Source organism: Orbicella franksi, chromosome 9 (assembly GCF_964199315.1).
Source record: "Orbicella franksi chromosome 9, jaOrbFran1.1, whole genome shotgun sequence".
Taxonomy (NCBI): domain Eukaryota; kingdom Metazoa; phylum Cnidaria; class Anthozoa; order Scleractinia; family Merulinidae; genus Orbicella; species Orbicella franksi.
In genome coordinates, this window is record NC_138153.1 from 15995838 (window position 1) to 16014414 (window position 18577).

An 18577-nucleotide genomic window follows, 5' to 3' on the forward strand; every position below is an offset into this window, starting at 1 on the left:
GATTTCCTTGATTAATATCACTATCCTACATATAGCCATTGACAGTAAAAATTTATAAAACATACAATTTACTTTCAAAAAAAGGTACTACTAATGAATTACCTTACAGAAGAAAAAGTCCATGACATAAATAAATGAATCTTAAGTGTTATATGATTGTATTGTGATGAAAATAGTCCAAATGTGGCTTCATTCTACAGTTAATCTGACATCGGACCGAAAATAAACATTACTTTTTTTGGACGAGGGCACCAAAATAGGAAATACTACGCTTTTACGCAACGAAATTCTTATTACAATTATTATCATTATTGGAGTGAGTTTATATTTCAAGTTTTTTTCATTATCCAGGATAGCTCAAATGATATCGATAAGGCACCGCTCATAAATCATGTACGAATGTACTTACAAATAAACATTTCTCTGAAATTATGTTGTAGTCAACTCTTTGGTAAGAAATTTAAATTTTCAGACAGTTTCTTGTTGCACTTTTGAAACAATTAATTAGCTTCTTCCCAATCTTTGTCTTCTGCACCGATTAATTAAATTATAGACAGAGTATGAGAGGCGAAAAAAAACGCCTCATTAAACTATCAACGGAAAACTACCATTAGCTCTTGAAAAATAATTTCATCCTTTCTCACGGCGCACAGTTTATTGACAAAATGAAAGTTGGCAAATCCCAAACCTGACAATTTACATAATGGTAAGCATTAAGTAATTGAAAAATACTAAGATCTGATTGCAAGTTTCCTAAAATCGACCGACAACCTATCATTCTAGACAAATATTAAATGGATGAAATGACGTCTTCATGAACAAATATTATCCATGTAAGGTATATACAATAACAATCAAATTCTCACTTGAAATTAATATTTTTCGAGACTTGACTTCGATTAGTTCTGGTATCTTGAGCACAACAAAGGGGAAAAAATCTGGTCGAAAAAATGGCCTTAGCCATCAGTTATTTACTGGTATCCGTTCGTTATACTCTTATGGTTTTGTTGCCTGTGAATCTTGTTGGAAATTCTTTTGTTGTAGTTATCTTCTTAAAAATGAAGGCGGCGCGGCAGTTCTCCGACTTCTTGCTTTTCAACCTCGCCATGGCGGACCTCTTGTTTGGGACTGTAGTTTCGATCTGCAACCTGGCTTTCCACTTCGCTGGTACTGCCATCAATGATTTCTACTGTAAAATCACAGGTGGAGTTGTTTATCTCGGCTGTGGAGTTTCCGTGTTTACTCTGGCTGCAATCGCTATGGAAAGACACGGCGCAGTGGTTAAACCCGTGCGCGCAAGGGTTCGATTGCGCGATTTGAAAAGACACCGCAAAATTGTACAAATCATCTGGATAGTCGCCCTCGTTTTCGTCAGCCCAATTGTCGTATTTCTGAAGAAAATAGACGTCTCCGAGAACATTGTCGACTGTGGCTTTGTGCAAAATGATGGCATGGCGGAGTTTGGACGAATCTACGACGCTCTGGTGGTTCTTTTGCTGTTTTTTGTTCCTAACTGCTTTATGTACTGTCTTTACGGAAGGCTAGTTTACAAACTCTGGTGCGACAATCAACTTCACAGAAAGCCAAGACTTGCCCTGATGAACTCTCGCGATAAACTGACGAAAGTGTCTTTCGCTATCACGATGGTGTTCACAGTTTGCTGGGCGCCCTATTATTTGCGAACCCTTTTGGCTCTTGTCTTAGGCAGACGTATGTTAATCTTGAGTTTAGTCGTTTGTCGCATTTTTATTGTCGTCAATTCTTGCGCAAATCCAATAATATACACTTTGCAATGCACTCGATTTAGAAGGAATTTAAAGGGATTACTCGATTGTAGGAAAAAGGGAAGAAAGATCTCACCCCACAAAAAATTAAATAACCGACTATCATGATTTTACAGGAAATTCCCTGTCACACTGCTGTGCAAATGAATAAAAAAAGCACTGCCTGAATCGATCAGTGCAAGACAGCTTTTTTTCAGTATGCTTGGAAAAGTCAATAAGGTGCTAACTTTCGCCCCCCGCTATGCTTTAAGAGGTTGATTTAGTTATTTACTGTCCGTGCGCAATGAAATTAATATAACTTAATGCTCAAACACGCTGGTTCAGTCCGCTAAATCCATGTCTGAAACACTTTGTACTTTCCCCTTCTCACTGTTATTTATATCTCCTTCCTCAAAAAATATTCAAAGATGTCCGTGGATGCAAATATTTTTTTCACAATTTTTTTTCACTTTTTCTTTAATCTGGTACCCACCAAGCCTTAGTGAGGAGTCGTTAAGGCAGGCGAAAACATCCTGCGAATTCAAAAGGATCTGTTTGAGTCCCTTTGTGAAACGTTTGACTTGTGTTTATACCTACTAGCATAGTCAGTAGAGGTCGCGCAGGTCCGCCCAGGCATTGCAATGTTATTACGTAATGAAACAGAAAGAGTGCACTATGGTGACAGCGCTTGATTCCCATCAATGTGACACAAGTGTTCTCTCTTCCGCAAAGGTTGGAAACGTTCGTTATAGAAAGCCAGTGTGCGAGATGAGTGTAGGCGCAATTGCCCTTCACGTAACCCTGGCCTACCTCGCACTCATATCGTTTAACGGATTCTCCCCGCCCGAAAAACCCATTTGAGTCTCTGCGGAGGAGAGAGACCCGAGTGTAAACCCTGAACCCTCCATCATTAGTGGATTAAGTGACGCTTGGTTGTTGCTTCTCGTTCTTGTTCTGAGGGGTTTTTTTTTCTGTTTCCCTGCCTCCACAAAAACCAACCCTCCAGGATGGCTAACACCTTTTTAACAAGTGCATATGCAGGAGCGCTCTTCTGTGTACAGTTTCAGGGGTAAATCAAAGAGTACATTGTTACTTTCTTTGCAAGCCCCTTTGATTGCTTTGAAGTAAAACAAAGACAGTGCCCCACCGGAGGTGCTATAACAAGGTGACTTTATTTCAACTTTCTGAACTTTCGTCACATTTCTAAGTAAAACGATCTGGATCAGTTGAAGTTATGGGGCGAACACTTAAGATTTTTTAATTCATGTTTCGTTACTATTTGACTACCCTACGCATTTCAGCCACTAAGATTTTATCCTCAGCTCGCCATCAAAAGAACAAATTTGTACTAGGTCATATTTAAGCCACTGATAAGTGAGTTCTTGGTAGCTCGGTCCTCATGGTATAGACCCCGCGATGGCCGGATATGGAAAGCAAAAACCAGCTAGGTAGTTATTACCTCGCTACCATCAACACCATGTCTTTGACCATTTTTCCCTGAACGCTTGTTACCACACAATGTCTTCTAAGCATGCAGGAAATATTTCCTGCTGTCTATAAAGGCTTGTTTTCTTACACTTTCCCTAAGAGGAAGTTTTTTTTTTTTTTTTTTTACATTTTTGCAACCTCCTTGGTAAGATTCGAAAGACTCTATCGGTCCCTGCTGCCGGTCATTCTCGTCCCCAGTGCTACTCGTCTTAAAATGCCGTTGACGAGTAGCTCTTGACGCACCCAAAAATTCGAATTTTTTCATTGGCTGACAAAAAATGAATGTGCAGCAGAAATGAAAATTACAAAGCTCTACGCATTCCATTTTACTTCCGGCCCGGAGGCGGCACCTTCGCTCAGTTGACACAGGCGCGCTTTACGAAAAAACAAATGGTGACCTTTCCCGATCGATCCGAAGGAATCGTTAAAGTTTCCACGTAACCAAAGGAGTACGTCGCCTGCAACGATGTCATTCACGATCGTAATCATCGTCCTTTGTTGTAGCAGCGGAGAAGGTGGGAAGAAACGTTTAGAACTCGGAGAATCAACCAGCTAATACAACAATTACTTTGTTGCTGACCATACCCCAAGAAATCATAAAATTAAGTTCGAATCGGCAGTGGGTTTTAAGAAACGTTTGTCTTCCTTTATGAAAAGCTCAAAAGGAAACTTAGAGCCAGGTGAAAAGACGAAGAAATATCACTCTTGCTAAGCAAATGTGGCACTGGAAATGCGAAGGTGAGTGTGTTTTTCTCTCTCTGAAAGATCAAGGAGATCAGATTCTAGCAGTCCAAAATGTATTGATATTAAATTGCCAAAATGAGTCAAAGGTCCGTGTTATAATACTCTGCTACGTACCTGGATGCTGTAGCAAATGGTCTGAACATGAAGTTTGGTTTGTTTCTTCCACATACTGTTATGTATGTATCTTTTACTATCTGTTAAGAAGCTTCTGCTGTTATAGATATATATAATATCTTTTTTTTTAGCTCCCCTCTCTTTATTATTGAGACCTCCCCTATAGTCTCCCCCCAAAAAACACAAACAAACCTTTTGTGGTCAGGCAAGAGTTTAGTTTGCTTTAGAGCCTTCACCCAAATTTATTATTATTTTTTTATAATTTACTTGTGGAAATGATGTGTAAAGGTAAATAACCATAGATAACCATAGCTGAAATTTGAGGCCCTTTCCTCTCTCCCCATTTTAGTTAGGAAGCAACTGCAACTAGCAAAACTTTATTCCATCACAATAACATTAATCAGTAAATAACAATAATTTATCATCCATGCAAATAACTGTGAACAAATATAAGAGACAATTATTTATACATGTATAACTGATAACGAATCATCAGGACTAGTGGGTTTCCAAATGTAATGTGGGAATTATCTCTACTAAAAACAAATCAAACATTAAAGGTGTACAGAGTTACATTAATATCCCCATAAGAAAAATATCATAATCTTTTTGTTAGCCTTTGAAAGATAATTTATTTCCTGCCATTATTTACTATTCTTTGTTAATTTTCAGACCATAATAGTGCTACATAAATTCCTTGAAGGATGACCATTTATGGATAATTCAAATGGGAATGTTGCTCTTGCAGTTCAATAAATACTACTGAAAAAAAAGGAGATGGAGAAAGAACCATTGTTGATAGTAAAGCTATGTGGCTGATGTTCTGATCAACCACAAGACGTAGAAAGTATACATTGAGATTTGTTGTTGCACATGGTTGTATAACAGGCTGAAGAGCCTTGTTACCATGAAGTAACATGAATTGTAAAAGAACAATGTCATTGCATTGTTTCCCATTCATTTTGTTCATGCAGTTTCCTAAAAAAAAATCTTCCTTAATGTACACTGAGGCACACCAATATGAATCACTCTCTTCACATCAGGAACCTCCACATGTATACCAATGCCAGATACTAATGTTATAGTTACATCATTTTAGCTGTATTATATTTTTGGTAACACCATGTACTCATATGGGAATACTGAAATAAATTGGTGTTGTTGTTGTTGTTGAAAGCACCCAAAAGATTAAGCTTTATATAAGCCGGTTGAAAGGTATAAAATGAACAAAAACAATTACATCGACAAAAGCAGTGGGGGACGGGGGACAAAATGGTGGAATAGCCCTATATCTAGTTTTGTAATGTCTACAGGCTTTTCTCAAGCCTGAATGTACAAAAACCATCATTAGATGTTCCAGATAAGCTAATTAAAATTGCTGCAGAGCCATTATGGAAGCCCCCAGCACACATATATAACCACTCAATAACAACTGGCATAGGACTTTTATTTTTTTCTTGGCGTTTTTCTTAACATGGTTGTAACCACTTCAAAAGGCCAATTGCTACCCTATACCCTGGTTACCACACACATATTTTTTTATTCTTTCCATAGCCATATGCAAAATAGATTTCTCTTCTCATATTTATTTAATTATAATACTGATGTAAATTAATTCTGTAAATAATGCACAATAAAAGTTGATCGATTGATTTAATTTGACAGTTTAATGATCTGTTGATTGTGTAAGACCCTTTTTTGTAAAAAAAATAGAACAGAATGGGGTTACTTGAAAAAATGAGGACATGAAAGATCCTATGAAAGTGAGCACCTTTATTACATTCCTTGCAAGGAAACATGAGCAAAACTCCAATACAACAAAACTCTTCTGAGTTCAACAGATTTTTATTCTACTGCAGCTTACAAACCTATGTAAATAACCAGGAAGTAAATAGTTCTTACCATTAAAAAATTTTCCCTTCATCTATCAGCACGGCTTATATTTAAATCCTCTGGTCAGTGATGTAATTTCCACGGCTGATTTCCACAAACGCTTCCGTGTGTCCATAAACAAATTTTACCGTGTCATCGATAGACGTAATACATGCCGTATCCTGATTACTTTGCTTGAAAGCTTTCACAACTGCACCTCGCTCTTTAAACTTCTCCTTTTTATCGAATATGAAGAGAAGAAACAACAAGAACACAGCTATCGATTCCTGAATTTTTCTGGACGGTCCACCACAAAATGCACCGCGAAACCCGTTGGTAAAATATTACACACGCTGGCAATCGTGTTTGAAGCGGCGACGGCATTTAAGGCCGCTTTCTACTCTCTTTTTAACTCTAAATCACCTAACTTCAGCGAAGTGAAAACACATGTCAGCGTTCCGATCTGTTTACATCTGAAGAATACTCTCTATTCCTCTCTCCCCTCCCTCAGGATCAGTTTCTGAGCATGAGCAGATATACAGGCCAAAATTACGCATGCGTTACCGGATGTCCGTGATTTACGGACATCCGGTTATGGCTGCTACCAGAGCCCTCCGTTTCTCCGACCACGTGACCAAAAGAAACGGAGGCTCTGGGGACGAGAATGGCTGCCGGTCCGGTCGCGTTCCCGAACAGCGATTGCGCGCCAGACTTTGCCAGACAGCATGATTGACAGCACAGTTACGTACGCGACCGACCTTCAGTTGGCTTGAAAATGAATTTGGATCGATAACCAAAAGTAAAATTCGACATTACCTCAAATCTACATCTACAATGTGAGAAACCCGGCTTGTATCTTTGCAACAAACTTTCTGGCCTTTCTGGCCAAAGCAACTAGCCGTTGTTATTTTCCTAAATGGCTTTTAAACTTGGATTGAGGCTTTAGTGCTTGCTTTCACGTTCTTGTCGACCACATGAAGAAATTAGCCATGAGGACTTCCTCACTTCATTCAAGCGTAAACTCATCTCCCATCCAGCAACACAAAACAAGAAAAACAGCTTCAATACCATCAAAACGTATGGCTTCTGATCTTTGGCAAGTTGTCCATTATGTTTGAAAATATCCACACTATAACAACCAGAGGCATGTTTACTTTCAAACTAGGTGAGTCTGCTTTTAATAGTTTAATTAGCAAATTGTGAATTAATTGAGCCTAACTTAAGATAATTCCTCCATCGAGTTGCACTTTAATTATTTAGAGATTCATTCAAAGTTCACAAATTAAAAAAACTAGACTTAGTTTCAAGTGAATTTTCTCAACATCTGTGGAGCGCTATGCTGTGCGCGAGCAATCGAGCAAGTAAGACCTGCTACAGGTTGTTTATGACGAAACGATCGAAGACGGTTTCCATGGATCTGAGACAAAACTCAATCATTTGCATCAGCTATCGGTGCGGTCAGCATTGAGATTCGTGGCAAGAGAATTGTGATATTTTTCACGCTCAAACCGAAGAGAAAATTCGCAAAGTAGAACAAAACCAAACAACAAAACACAGGAGCAGTTTAGAGGAAGTTGTTGTTTTAAGCCTGGTGTCAAAAACCACAGTTATAAAACGCGATGGCATCCAGTAGCCGAGAGTTTGAAGGTGACAAAGATCGCCTCTCTTCAGTCCAACAAAAATCCAAAATACCAGTCCGTAAAGTGATTCGTTTGAACAACAACAGCGGGAAAAGTTCCTCATCTAAAGACGAAGCCGATAAAAACCAGCGCATTCTGAGGGATTCCGCAGAAAAGCCGATTGAAAACAAGCCTCCATCCCGGATTCCGATCTTGGTTCCTCGAACAAACAGCAAGACTGCCAGGGATAAACTCCCTAAGAGGGTGATGGCTGCAACCGGGAAAAGACCTATAGGAAGAGAATCAGGTACTGCCGTAGTATGGTAATATTTTTCTTGTATTTCAGCGAAGATTTTAAACACTTTTAAGCATTTTTCGCGGAGTTGCGCCTGTCGTTACTTCGAATTCGGCTCATACTTGGTACACATTAAAAAGTAGTGTGAACTTCTTGGCGAAATTTATCAACTTTCAGGGTTTTGATTTAATTATCACTCATCAAACTATACGAACTATTTTAACCTTAACAGGTATAAACTTACGAGAAACACAAGGAAAACAGGCAAGAATGAGGATTGTCCATACTTCCAATCGTCCAACCACTGCTAGGCATAGCAATCCTGAGCCTGGCAAAGAATCAACGCCAGCAAATCGAAGAATGCTTATAAGAAAAGTCAGGCTGTTAAATATGAAACAGGTAGATAACACACAATTTATGCTTCTAGATCTTGCTGAAAAGTTTACAATCCATTCAGAGTTGTACTTTATGAGTTTCAGAGCATTTATCACATGAAAAACAACAAGGATATAATTTAAGAAACACTTCTGGCATCGACCGCCCATGAATTCGTGGAAGTGAGTGTTGTCGAGTTTAGCCCCATCTTCAAATTCATGCTAGGGAATCAGTTGTAATTTCAGCCTCCAAAGAGTCCCTTACCCTTGCCAGAATTAACGAAAAAAAGCACTGAACAAATTAATAGAATGAGGAATACTGTGTGTGATACAGGATTGGCCCTTGTATTTCTTATAATGATAAACTAATCGAATAATACTATCACAGAGGAAAGAGGAACTCTCGGTAGAGGGTGGGTTGGTTGTGAGGATAATAAAAAACCTTTTGGGGGGCAGCTTTAGTATTATTTCTTTTTCGTTTCTTCGTAGCTAGTTAATTCTAGTGTACTGCGTACTTAAGTTATGCATAGAAGACACAATTCTATTAGCAAACAGCTTTATCAATGCTTCTCCACGCGGTTAACATAATAAGTAACGGCTGTACATTTATATTGGTATTCACCGTATTTATGAATATAGGCATTCCAGTAACTCGCTTTTCAACACGTAAGACCATTCACCCCACAAGTCCCTAGTAGAGAATCTAAACCCTCCTCCTACCCACCCTCAGTAAATTGCTGTATATTATAAATCCAGATGTTCCTATATCTGTGTTTGCCATACTTACTTGTCTTTGATTCTTGGTCTTAAGTTTGCAATGTTCGCCTTCCCCAGATTTAAGATCAAGAAAAATAGTAGACAATGATTGATTGATTGATTGATTGATTGATTGATTGATTGATTGATTGATTGATTGACTGATTGAAATTCTCTTAAAAACAGGTCTCCAAGGATGAGAAAGAACCATCTACAGAAACACCCAAGGCGCAAGATAAATCCGTTCAGTTAGTGAAGTTGAGTTCTGACTGTAAGCTACAAAGTGACCACCGGGATGATGTCGTTGGTCAAGGGGAGGTCTCTGGAAGCGATTACGCTTATTTACGCGAGGAAGTGGAACTATTGAGGGGATCTCTGGATATGTGCAACTATCGAGAACAGCTGTTAAGACGCGAGGTTGACGCTTTGAAAAAAGGTCAAACTTTCAAAAGCGATGTAGAAACCATAGTTCTAAGTTGTGAGAAGGGCCATAAGCAGGAACTTAAACAGCTTGAAAAGGAACATTCCGAAATAGTAGAGGAACTTCAACAGTGGGTTGAGGACGGAGACAAGGAGAACAAAACTTTGGAGGAGATCATTGAAAAAAACAGTGATGAGAATGTGAAACTCTTGGCTCAGATCAGTGTCTTGAAGAAGGAATTGAAAGCTTTGGAGAGAGAGAACAACACTCTCCAGACTGAGTTGGAAACAAAGAGCACGGACTTGAAGGGTGTAAGGTTTCAAGTAGACACTTTGGAAGCCGAAATTTCTCGCTTTAAAACCAGCGAGCTGGAGTTTAAAAGTCTGAAGGATGAAACTTCGAGTCTTATTGACAAGCTTGAGATTCAGCTCAATACATTCATGTCCGAAAGCGCCAGAATAATTTCTGAGAAGGACCAAGAGTTAAACAAACTCAGTAAAGAAAAGTCGACGGCTTTTGGCCATCTTAACCGAAGGCTAGCTGCGTTCAAGAAGGAAAAAGCCAGAATCACCTTGGAAAACGATGAAGAAAAGAAAGAACTTAAAGATAAAAAATTGAAAATTATTGATCAACTTAACAAACGGCTTGTCTCCAATGAACGAAAACGCCATAATTATTTCAGAGAAGGATAACAAATTAACAAACAAAACGGAGCCTTTTTCCGAATCGAAAAATTGTAAATTTAATTATGGCAAATGCCTTTGCTTTCAAAAGAAGAAGTTGATATTGTGTAAATTGTTGTATACTTGCATGTAAATGCAATAAATCGTGTATAAACTTATTTGGCTCCATTTCTGAATTTCCGTTCTTAACAGTAAACCCATTCATTATATGGCTTGCACTGTAAGCGTGAGAAGAAACTAATTCTGTGCTGTGATTGGCTATTTGAGCGGGTAAGAAGACCTGGCTCTCATGCCCGCTCGGGATTACCCGCTCTGTCCTGTAAGAGGAAGCACAATAAGTTTATTGACTAAGCCTTTCGGCCAAGATGGTTAGATCATGGTCTCCTTTTCTTTTAGCATGTTTATAAATGGACCTCGATAGCATCTCAGCCCATAAACTCCCAAAAAAAAAACTTGCCCCAATCTCCACCTTTGCTACATGAGTATGTTACTTCAGAGGGCCAATAAATAAAATCAACCAATCAGATTGCTCCATTGCTGGTTCAATATTCTTTCAACGGCACTGTTCCGAATTTTCCCGAACGATCACTCTTGAAGATTATCTGGTTGTTTTATGACTTCTAGACTCGTCTTCTTTTTCTTCCAACTCTCTTTCCATTCTGTTTTGTTTGACATCAGACGTTAGGATATGCTGGTCTGTTCCTAATAAGAACTGCGCACTTGAAGTTTACGATGTTTTTCCAAACATAGTTGTGACGTTTTTTGTAAACATTTTCAGCATGCTCGAGCGGGCTCTTGCTGCGTTGGATCCGTACTGTAAAAACCTAGAGCCAAAATTTTCCCAGTACACTACTGACCCATAGGCGTACGGACCGAGGGAGCCGGGCTGCACCTCCCCCCCCCCCCCCCCCCCACTTTTAGAAACTTTTTAAATTTGGGGGGCAAAACGCTGATGATTCGAGCAAAACTGCTTGGGAGAAAACATTCTAAAAGGTAGTCAAGGCCAGGCTTGTAGGCTCCTTTCTCTGACGTTTGCCTTGTCCAAATGTAGTTAAGGTCAAATTATATAAGGATACAGGTATTCTGTTTTGGAAAAGCCACATACCGTATAATTCCGAAGGTAACCGCCCCGTTACTTTCGGATTTAGCAGGCAAAAGGGGCTGCTACTTTCGGGTAGCCGTCACCCATGGCTAGGCGTTACTTTGGGATGGTCAAAAAACGTTATACAGTAACAGCCGTTTCAGACAGAGCGGACGCGTAACAAAAGAAATTAAACGTTCCGTTTATGTAAGTTTCCAACTACCCATAGAAACAAAGCAGACTGTCTAAACAAAAAAAGGCCCTAAACCGGTTGGTACTTTAGGACGAATCGAAAGAATAATGGTCGCATTATATCGCAATGCAACTGATTACCCTATGCCTTCAGTATATCATTTGACTCTGCTGCTAGACAAAAATAGTTTACAAATCATGTTCAAGTTTCAAGAAAAATTCAGTAAAGTTAGGAATAAATAGATAAAAGCACAGATAGCTCTTCAAGTCAATGTTCAGTCCTGCAGTCAGTCCCGCATGACCCGCGGTGGACAACAGAGACTTTCTCTTTTAGTGACATCTTCAAAGGGCCGCTAGTTTCGGGTGGGCCGTTACTTTCGGGGTTCAATAGGAAGGGAAAAAGATTAACGTTACTTTCGGGAGCTGTTATTTTCGAGGCGGGGGGGGGGGGGGTGGGCGGGGCGCTGCTGAAAAAAATCAGGGCTTCAACGGGATTCGAACCCGTGACCTCCGCGATACCGGTGCGATGCTCTACCAACTGAGCTATGAAGCCACACATTGGGAGCGAGGTCAATTCATTGAGTTCATATCTTCCCGTCAGGATCTTCCCGGGTTCGAATCCCGTTGAAGCCCTGATTTTTTTTTTTTTTTTTTTTTTTTTTTCAGGCTTCTTCTTTCCAATTGCTTAAATTGGACAATTTACTACGATGATCATTCTTCACTTTCATCTACAACCGCAGTTCAAATATGAATTATTTCATATATACTTCACATCATTTCACTCCTCACGGGAAGATATGAACTCAATGAATTGACCTCGCGCTCCCAATGTGTGGCTTCATAGCTCAGTTGGTAGACCATCGCACCGGTATCGCGGAGGTCACCCGTTCGAATCCCGTCAGAGAAGCCCTGATTTTTTTCAGGCTTCTTCTTTCCAATTGCTTAAATTGGAAAATTTACTGCGATGATCATTCTTCACTTTCACTCATAATCTTACGTAAGTTTCATTTTGCTTTCAAACACGGCTTCCTTGTAAAGTAGGTTTTTTATCATTTTTCTTATTGCTGTAGTTATTAGTGATTTATTAGTTAGGTAGTTAGATTAATTTAATTTAATATTGTTAAGTCGTGAAGGAAATACCGTGTCTAAATAAAGATTTTACCTTTTCCTTTACCTTTACCTTTACTCAAGCTTTCGGGCATTGTGTAATTTTTTTTTCGGGCAATAAGCCACATAATTTTTCATCGCCCCCCAATCCGAAGGTGCCCGTACGTTACTGTTTATTGCTTAGCCTGAAATATAATAATAACTGTCGTACAGAGCGCTACCAAAGTAAAAGCCTCGTTGAGTTTTGTCGAAGTATTTGCGAAAACGTGCCATCGTTATCATGACCACTAAATGCTTGAAAACTCCCCATCCCCCTTTTCAACAGTCAAAAAGTGACAACGTGCTCTTAACATCAGTTTTAAACACCGCTAATCAGGGGTGGGAAACAGTAAAACTGGCACAGATCATGGTGTTTCAACAGCAGCGACGACGTGTATTACTTTAATGTTAGCGGACCATGAACGCCACATCAATAGCACTGAGAGCACTGAGAGGATTGTGGCAGGTGGAACCAGCGAAGACCTAAGCCTGGTTCACACTTGTGAGATAACCATAACACAAGTGAAATAAGCATAAGCGCAAGCACAAGAAAAAAGGAACATGTTTCATTTTCTTGTGCTTATGTTTATTTCACTTGTGTTACGCTTATCTCACAAGTGTGAACCAGGCTTTACCCACTAGAGTATAAGCACAAGCACAAACATAAACATAAGCACAAGTGAAAACAGCCGCGACATAAACATAAGCATAAGCAGAAACATAAGAAGAACAAATCCACTTATTTGTCTTGTGCAGTTTTCACTAGTGACGCGCTCGACATAAGCATAAGCATAAGCACAAGAAAAACAAACAGTTCCGTTTTTTTGTGCTTATGCGTATGCTTATGTCGAGCGCGTTACTAGTGAAAACTGCACAAGACAAGTAAGTGGGTTCGTTCTTCTTATGTTTCTGCTTATGTTTATGTGTATGTCGCGCCTGTTTTCACTTGTGCTTATGCTTATGCTGGTTCTTGTCCTTATGCTCTAGTGAAAACCAGCCTTTATGAAGACGTCTAGTTAGTACTGATTTTGTGACCGAATTGAACTTTACAAGGGCATTGGAAAGAGTCTGGAAGAAGTCAGTCAGAAGAATTAAGCTTTCTCCTGTAACCCTTGATATAAAGTTAATGTAATTAAAGGTGTTGAAATGTTTAACTTTACTCTGAGTAAACGTCTGCACTACTTCTGCATCTACAACAGGGGATGGGGAGGGGATCCTCAATCGTGGTTCGCGAACTCTCTTAGAAGACTGGGTTCAAGTTGCATATTCGCAGAAAACATGGGGGCTGAACAACTGACGAAGAGGGAAGAAGGAAAAAAAAAGTAACCTTGATTTCTGTGGTATGAAAAAAATCCTGTGAAAGCTCCACTTGTTTAAAAAATGTAATCTCTTTAATGAATTGCACCTGATGTTTACAGGGCGGGGAAGCTCACTCGGAATTTTTCCCCGCAAGACGGGGCTTTCACCGCATAGTATTGACAGTAAAAGTGAATGCCCCGGGTATCCCCTAATTTGGGGGGGGGGGATGAGGTTCAAATGACTGGTGCATGATTCTTTGACTGATTTGGGACAGTGACCAAGATTTCTTGGTATCCTTAAGATCCTCGCTTTCCCCATTTCCCCTCTCCATTTTCACCCGTGCGAACACTTACCTAGCTAGCAAAAGACATAAATTTATTTTCAAGAAGAAACCGTACTAGAAAATTTACACATAGACTGGAAATTACACAAAGACATTCACCTCGGAGACCCAGGAGCGGTGAAAATTGTAGAACCTTTTCGCGCTGCTATTGGCAGTCTGTTTGTCTCTCAAATCAGGGACATTTCAGACTAGAAGGTACTGGGACAAGACATGGATGAGGCACTAACGACTCGAGAAGAAAGATATCTCTGAGTCTCTATACCGCCCTTTTGCGTTTGTGTTCACTGATAAAGAAACGCGCGCGACTAGTGTCCACGCCCTCTCGAAATTTCTCTCGTTCCATTCTTTTGCAGTTTAAGAATGGGAAGCCGATTGAAGGTTATCTTTCCTCGTCTCATTCGAACCATATTCACCACGCGGGCTATGGCTAGCAGAAAAGAGATCGTAGTTCCTCCAGCAATCCCTACTAAACTTCAAGAACTGATTTACGCTTTTCGTGAATCCAAAGCGCTGTTCGCAGCATGTGATCTCGGTATTTTCGATTTATTACACGAGTCCGATGCACCACAGTCAGCTAAAGAGATATCTTCAAGGATGAGTGCCAATGTGGATGCTACAACACGTTTAATGGACACTCTGGTTGTTCTAGAATTGTTAGAAAAGACCAAACAAGGCGAATTGTGGCTGTATTCCAATACCGAAATGACCAAGGAGTTTCTGATCAAGTCAAGCACCAATTCCGTTGATGGTTACATCAAACACTCGAATAAACTGTTGTACCATCTTTTCGGTAATTTAGAAAGTGCAGTTCGTGAAGGATCGAATCAGTGGATGAATACTTTTGGCCAATCATCAGAAGATATGTGGAAAGCCGCTTACAACACGGAAGAAGACCGCTTACGGTTTCTCGGAGCTATGCATTCAACGTCACGCCATTCCTGTCACGGCGTGGTAACGGCATTTGACTTGAGTAAGTTTCAATCGTGTTGCGACTTGGGAGGTAGGTACCGAGTGGAACTGTTTACGGCCTGTGAAAGAAAATGCATTATCAACAGAGTCTTCATGTCAGCAAGCTAAGAAATCATAAGTAGTGTGTAATGGCTTCGTATTTCACACAAGAGATAACAAGTTTCAGGCCATTTGTAGTTTTTGTGTAACCCTTTAATCCGGTCACCAACGGACCAACGGGGCCGAAAAAATGGGTTTAAGGGGAATCACTCAATTAAGTGTAACAACAGCATCTACATGTATAATAGTGCCAAAAAAAGTCTTCCAGCATGCCTAAATTAAATGTTAAGCATTTCCCAGGTTCTGGAAATTCAAGTTTTCCTAGAGGAACATGCCTCCCTGACTCCACTACTAAGTTATGTACCAAACAGCAGCAAATCTGAAAATTTGTGACAAAGAAGAGGTCATGATATATTACAAGGACCATCTATGAAATCCCGCCAGCTCCCCCACCCCCCCCCCCTCCTCTATCAATTCATAAAAACTGAATGGTCTCTAAGAAGGTGTCAAATTCAGATGGGGGATTTGCCATTCCCCAACCCCCCCCCCCCCACCCTTTCAGGGCCTTTGAACTGCTAAGCTCAAGCCATCCGTATATTCTTGGGTGGAGGAAGCACTGTGAGGGAAGTGTTTTTCCCAGGCACATGTGTAAATAATGTGTGAGTATAATTAAGTGGTGTGCAGTCACAAAGGAGACATGTTCTTTATTCCAACCCTCACCTGTCGTCTTTGTAATTTGTTCTCTTCAGATTTAGTCTGTACCTAGTATGCAGGACAAGTGTCTGCATTATTGTCACATGTCTGCTGTACATTAAATGTTGCCCTTTTTATATCCAGGTGGAACAGGAGCTATGGCATACACGTTGTGTCAGTATTACCCTGACATGAAGATCACAGTGTGTGAACTGCAGTCAGTTATGGATGTAGCTCATCATTTTCGTCCATCTTCAGAAGATTGCCCCAATCAAGAAAATGTTTCTTACGTTGCAGGCAATTTCTTTCAGCCTAACCTACCCAAGGCTGATTTGTACATATTGTGCCGTGTTCTTCATGATTGGCCAGAAGAAAAACTGGGCTCGATACTCTCAAATGTGTTCAAGTGTTTGTCTCCAGGTATTTCATTTTTTGTTTCAGAAAATATGATTCCAAACCCTTCTTTTGGAAGGATGTTTAATTTGGACCCCCCCCCCCCCCCCAATACCCCTCTGGAAATTCTTGTTGAGCTTCATACCTTCCTTTACTCTCCATGGATGAGTATGGATATTTTCTGGAATTGCACATTCAAAGTGTGGGAAACTAGCTAGCTCAAAGGTCTGGTTACTAGAGGGTAAAACGTGAAAAAGTCTTTTTCGTGATTAACTTTTCCCATTTGTATTATAGTATAATCTAGCATGTACGCAAGACAATTTTGTAGTTTCAGCCCGAATTTGTCTTGCATCCACATTGGACTACCTTGTAATACAAATAAGAGAAGCTAACCATGAAAAGGGCTACTCATTAGTCTTGAGGGCCTTGTACGCACAAGGTGTGATAAGGGTGCAGTGCACAGGAGAGGCTATGTAAGTTGGACATACCGGTAATTAAGATAAAGGTAAAGTGTGCGTATGACTCAAGTGGCCTATGAGGCTGGCGCTTATCTCCGGTTTCTGTAGCATGAGTTAACGAGGAGTAGTATTTGCACTCCCCATGTATGGGTCACTAGTCCATCACAGGATCCTCTCCCCAGTATTAAACTCGCTGGTACCGATTTATACACCTGGATGGAGAGAGGCACTGTGAGAGTTAAGTTCCTTGCCCAAGAACACAACAAAATCTCAGTGGCCAGGTCTCAAACCCAGACTGCTCAATCCAGACATGAGCACACTAACCATGCAGCCACCATGCCTCCACACTGGACATAATACTTGGTAGTAACTTGATTTGTTATGTTTTGCAAGGTGGTGGTCTTCTCATTGCCGAAAGGTTCTTGAACGAAAACAAAACGGGACCCAGAAGTACTCTTCTGCAGTCCCTTAACATGCTTGTGCAGACCCATGGCAAGGAACGAACGGCGACAGAATACAAAGAGCTTTTAGAGGAACAAGGATTTGTTGACATTCAAGCAAAACAGCCCAAGTCCCCTTCAGGATATGTTGCCATTTTATGTAGAAAGGCTTGAAGTAACTTTGACTGTCTCCTAGCCTTGTACAATAATCTGACTGATGATGCAATAGAGAGCAACAGGAACAGTTGGAATAATTTATGGTAGGAATGGTAGGATCAGAGGAACTGTAAGAATAGTAGGGACAGTAGGTTCAGTGGGAACAGTGGGAACAACAGGAATGGTAGGAACAGTAGGAACAGCATGAACGACACTACTGTTCCCTTTCTTATTACTATTCCTATTGTTCCTCCCTACTGTTCCCCTGTTCCTACCATTCCTCCTTCCCTGCATTCCTACTGTTCCTTTGTTCCTACTGGTCCCACTAAAATAACAAATTCAAATTCATTGTATTTTGAGAGGAGGCCTCCAATCACCTAGCGGTGGTTTGCAGGAGGGTCCTCTAAAAAATTAAAGTCCAAAATATACATCAAATGTCTAAAATACAGAAGTAATAAAAGCTAAAAACTGTTCCTCTGTTCCTATGGTTCCTGCTGTTCCTCTGTTCCTTCCATTCTTCATTTCCTCCATTCCTACTGTTCCTTCCATTCCTACTTCCCCCTACTGTACTTTTTGCCTTCCTTCAAGATCCAAATGTGGGATCCTTGCTTTCCCCATTTTCCCCTCTCCATTTTTCACCCGAGTGAACACTTACCTAGCTAGCTCAAGAGAAATGTATTTTCAAGCAGAAATTGTTCCAGAAAATTTAAAAAGTATGCTGGAAATTACACAGAGAAAGCAAGCCCCTTTTTGGGGGGTAAATTTTTCACTAGTAAGAAACGTGAGGGGGGTCAAATTTTATGACACAGCAACGGCAGTCTAACATAATTAAGAATATGGGAATAGCTTGCACAATGGCTGTTTTAAAGTTTCTTTCAAAACAGTCACTGGAAACTAAACCTTCACAATTTTACAAAGTCAGTCTCTTGAATTGGTTACTATTGTGACTGTAATCAATGTTGTTATTGATTGATTTAGTGGAGAGGACTTAAAATGATTGGCTCATGTTAACTGTCTGATTCCAGGTGTCCGATTACAGCCAACTGTCCAATTACACTGTATAACTTTGCAGATTAATTAGAGCAAAATACACCAGTTTATGCACCAATCACATTTCAGGAAATTGTAATTGTTATGATTAATAAAGGAAAATTTCTCACTGGTAGTTCTTGAAGCGAGAGTGGGGATAACAGGGGAAAAAGCATTTCCTCATGCAGGCAACAATAATTGCTAGGATTA

At 40.1% G+C, this 18577-nt stretch overlaps 3 protein-coding genes across 3 annotated transcripts in view; 2 read left to right on the forward strand and 1 right to left on the reverse strand.

Moving 5' to 3' along the window:
• LOC145498733 (bridge-like lipid transfer protein family member 1) overlaps positions 1 to 9078 on the reverse strand; it is a 68921-nt gene extending 59843 nt beyond the window's left edge. The window contains exon 1 of the mRNA XM_081478659.1: positions 9057 to 9078. The gene's annotated coding sequence lies outside the window, so the exon portion shown is untranslated. The remainder of the gene's footprint in view (positions 1 to 9056) is intronic.
• Positions 912 to 2010, forward strand: LOC145498752 (QRFP-like peptide receptor). The gene has a single exon (XM_081478684.1). The coding sequence runs from the start codon at positions 951 to 953 to the stop codon at positions 1890 to 1892; it is 942 nt and encodes a 313-aa protein (XP_081334810.1). The 5' UTR covers positions 912 to 950; the 3' UTR covers positions 1893 to 2010.
• A 4684-nt stretch (positions 9079 to 13762) lies between the features above and the next one.
• On the forward strand, positions 13763 to 18503 carry LOC145498746 (acetylserotonin O-methyltransferase-like). The gene is made up of 3 exons (XM_081478679.1): positions 13763 to 15190; positions 16036 to 16311; positions 17136 to 18503. The coding sequence occupies exons 1-3, from the start codon at positions 14551 to 14553 to the stop codon at positions 17354 to 17356; spliced, it is 1137 nt and encodes a 378-aa protein (XP_081334805.1). The 5' UTR covers positions 13763 to 14550; the 3' UTR covers positions 17357 to 18503.
• Positions 18504 to 18577: the final 74 nt, after the last annotated feature.

What these genes read in the sequence shown, in the direction of transcription:
- LOC145498752 (XM_081478684.1), top strand. Translation starts at nt 951, where the DNA reads ATGGCCTTAGCCATCAGTTATTTACTGGTATCCGTTCGTTATACTCTT.
- LOC145498746 (XM_081478679.1), top strand. Translation starts at nt 14,551, where the DNA reads ATGGGAAGCCGATTGAAGGTTATCTTTCCTCGTCTCATTCGAACCATA. An exon ending in ATCGTGTTGCGACTTGGGAG is followed by an intron (nt 15,191 to 16,035) that starts GTAGGTACCGAG and finishes TTTTATATCCAG; the next exon opens with GTGGAACAGGAGCTATGGCA. An exon ending in GTTCAAGTGTTTGTCTCCAG is followed by an intron (nt 16,312 to 17,135) that starts GTATTTCATTTT and finishes ATGTTTTGCAAG; the next exon opens with GTGGTGGTCTTCTCATTGCC.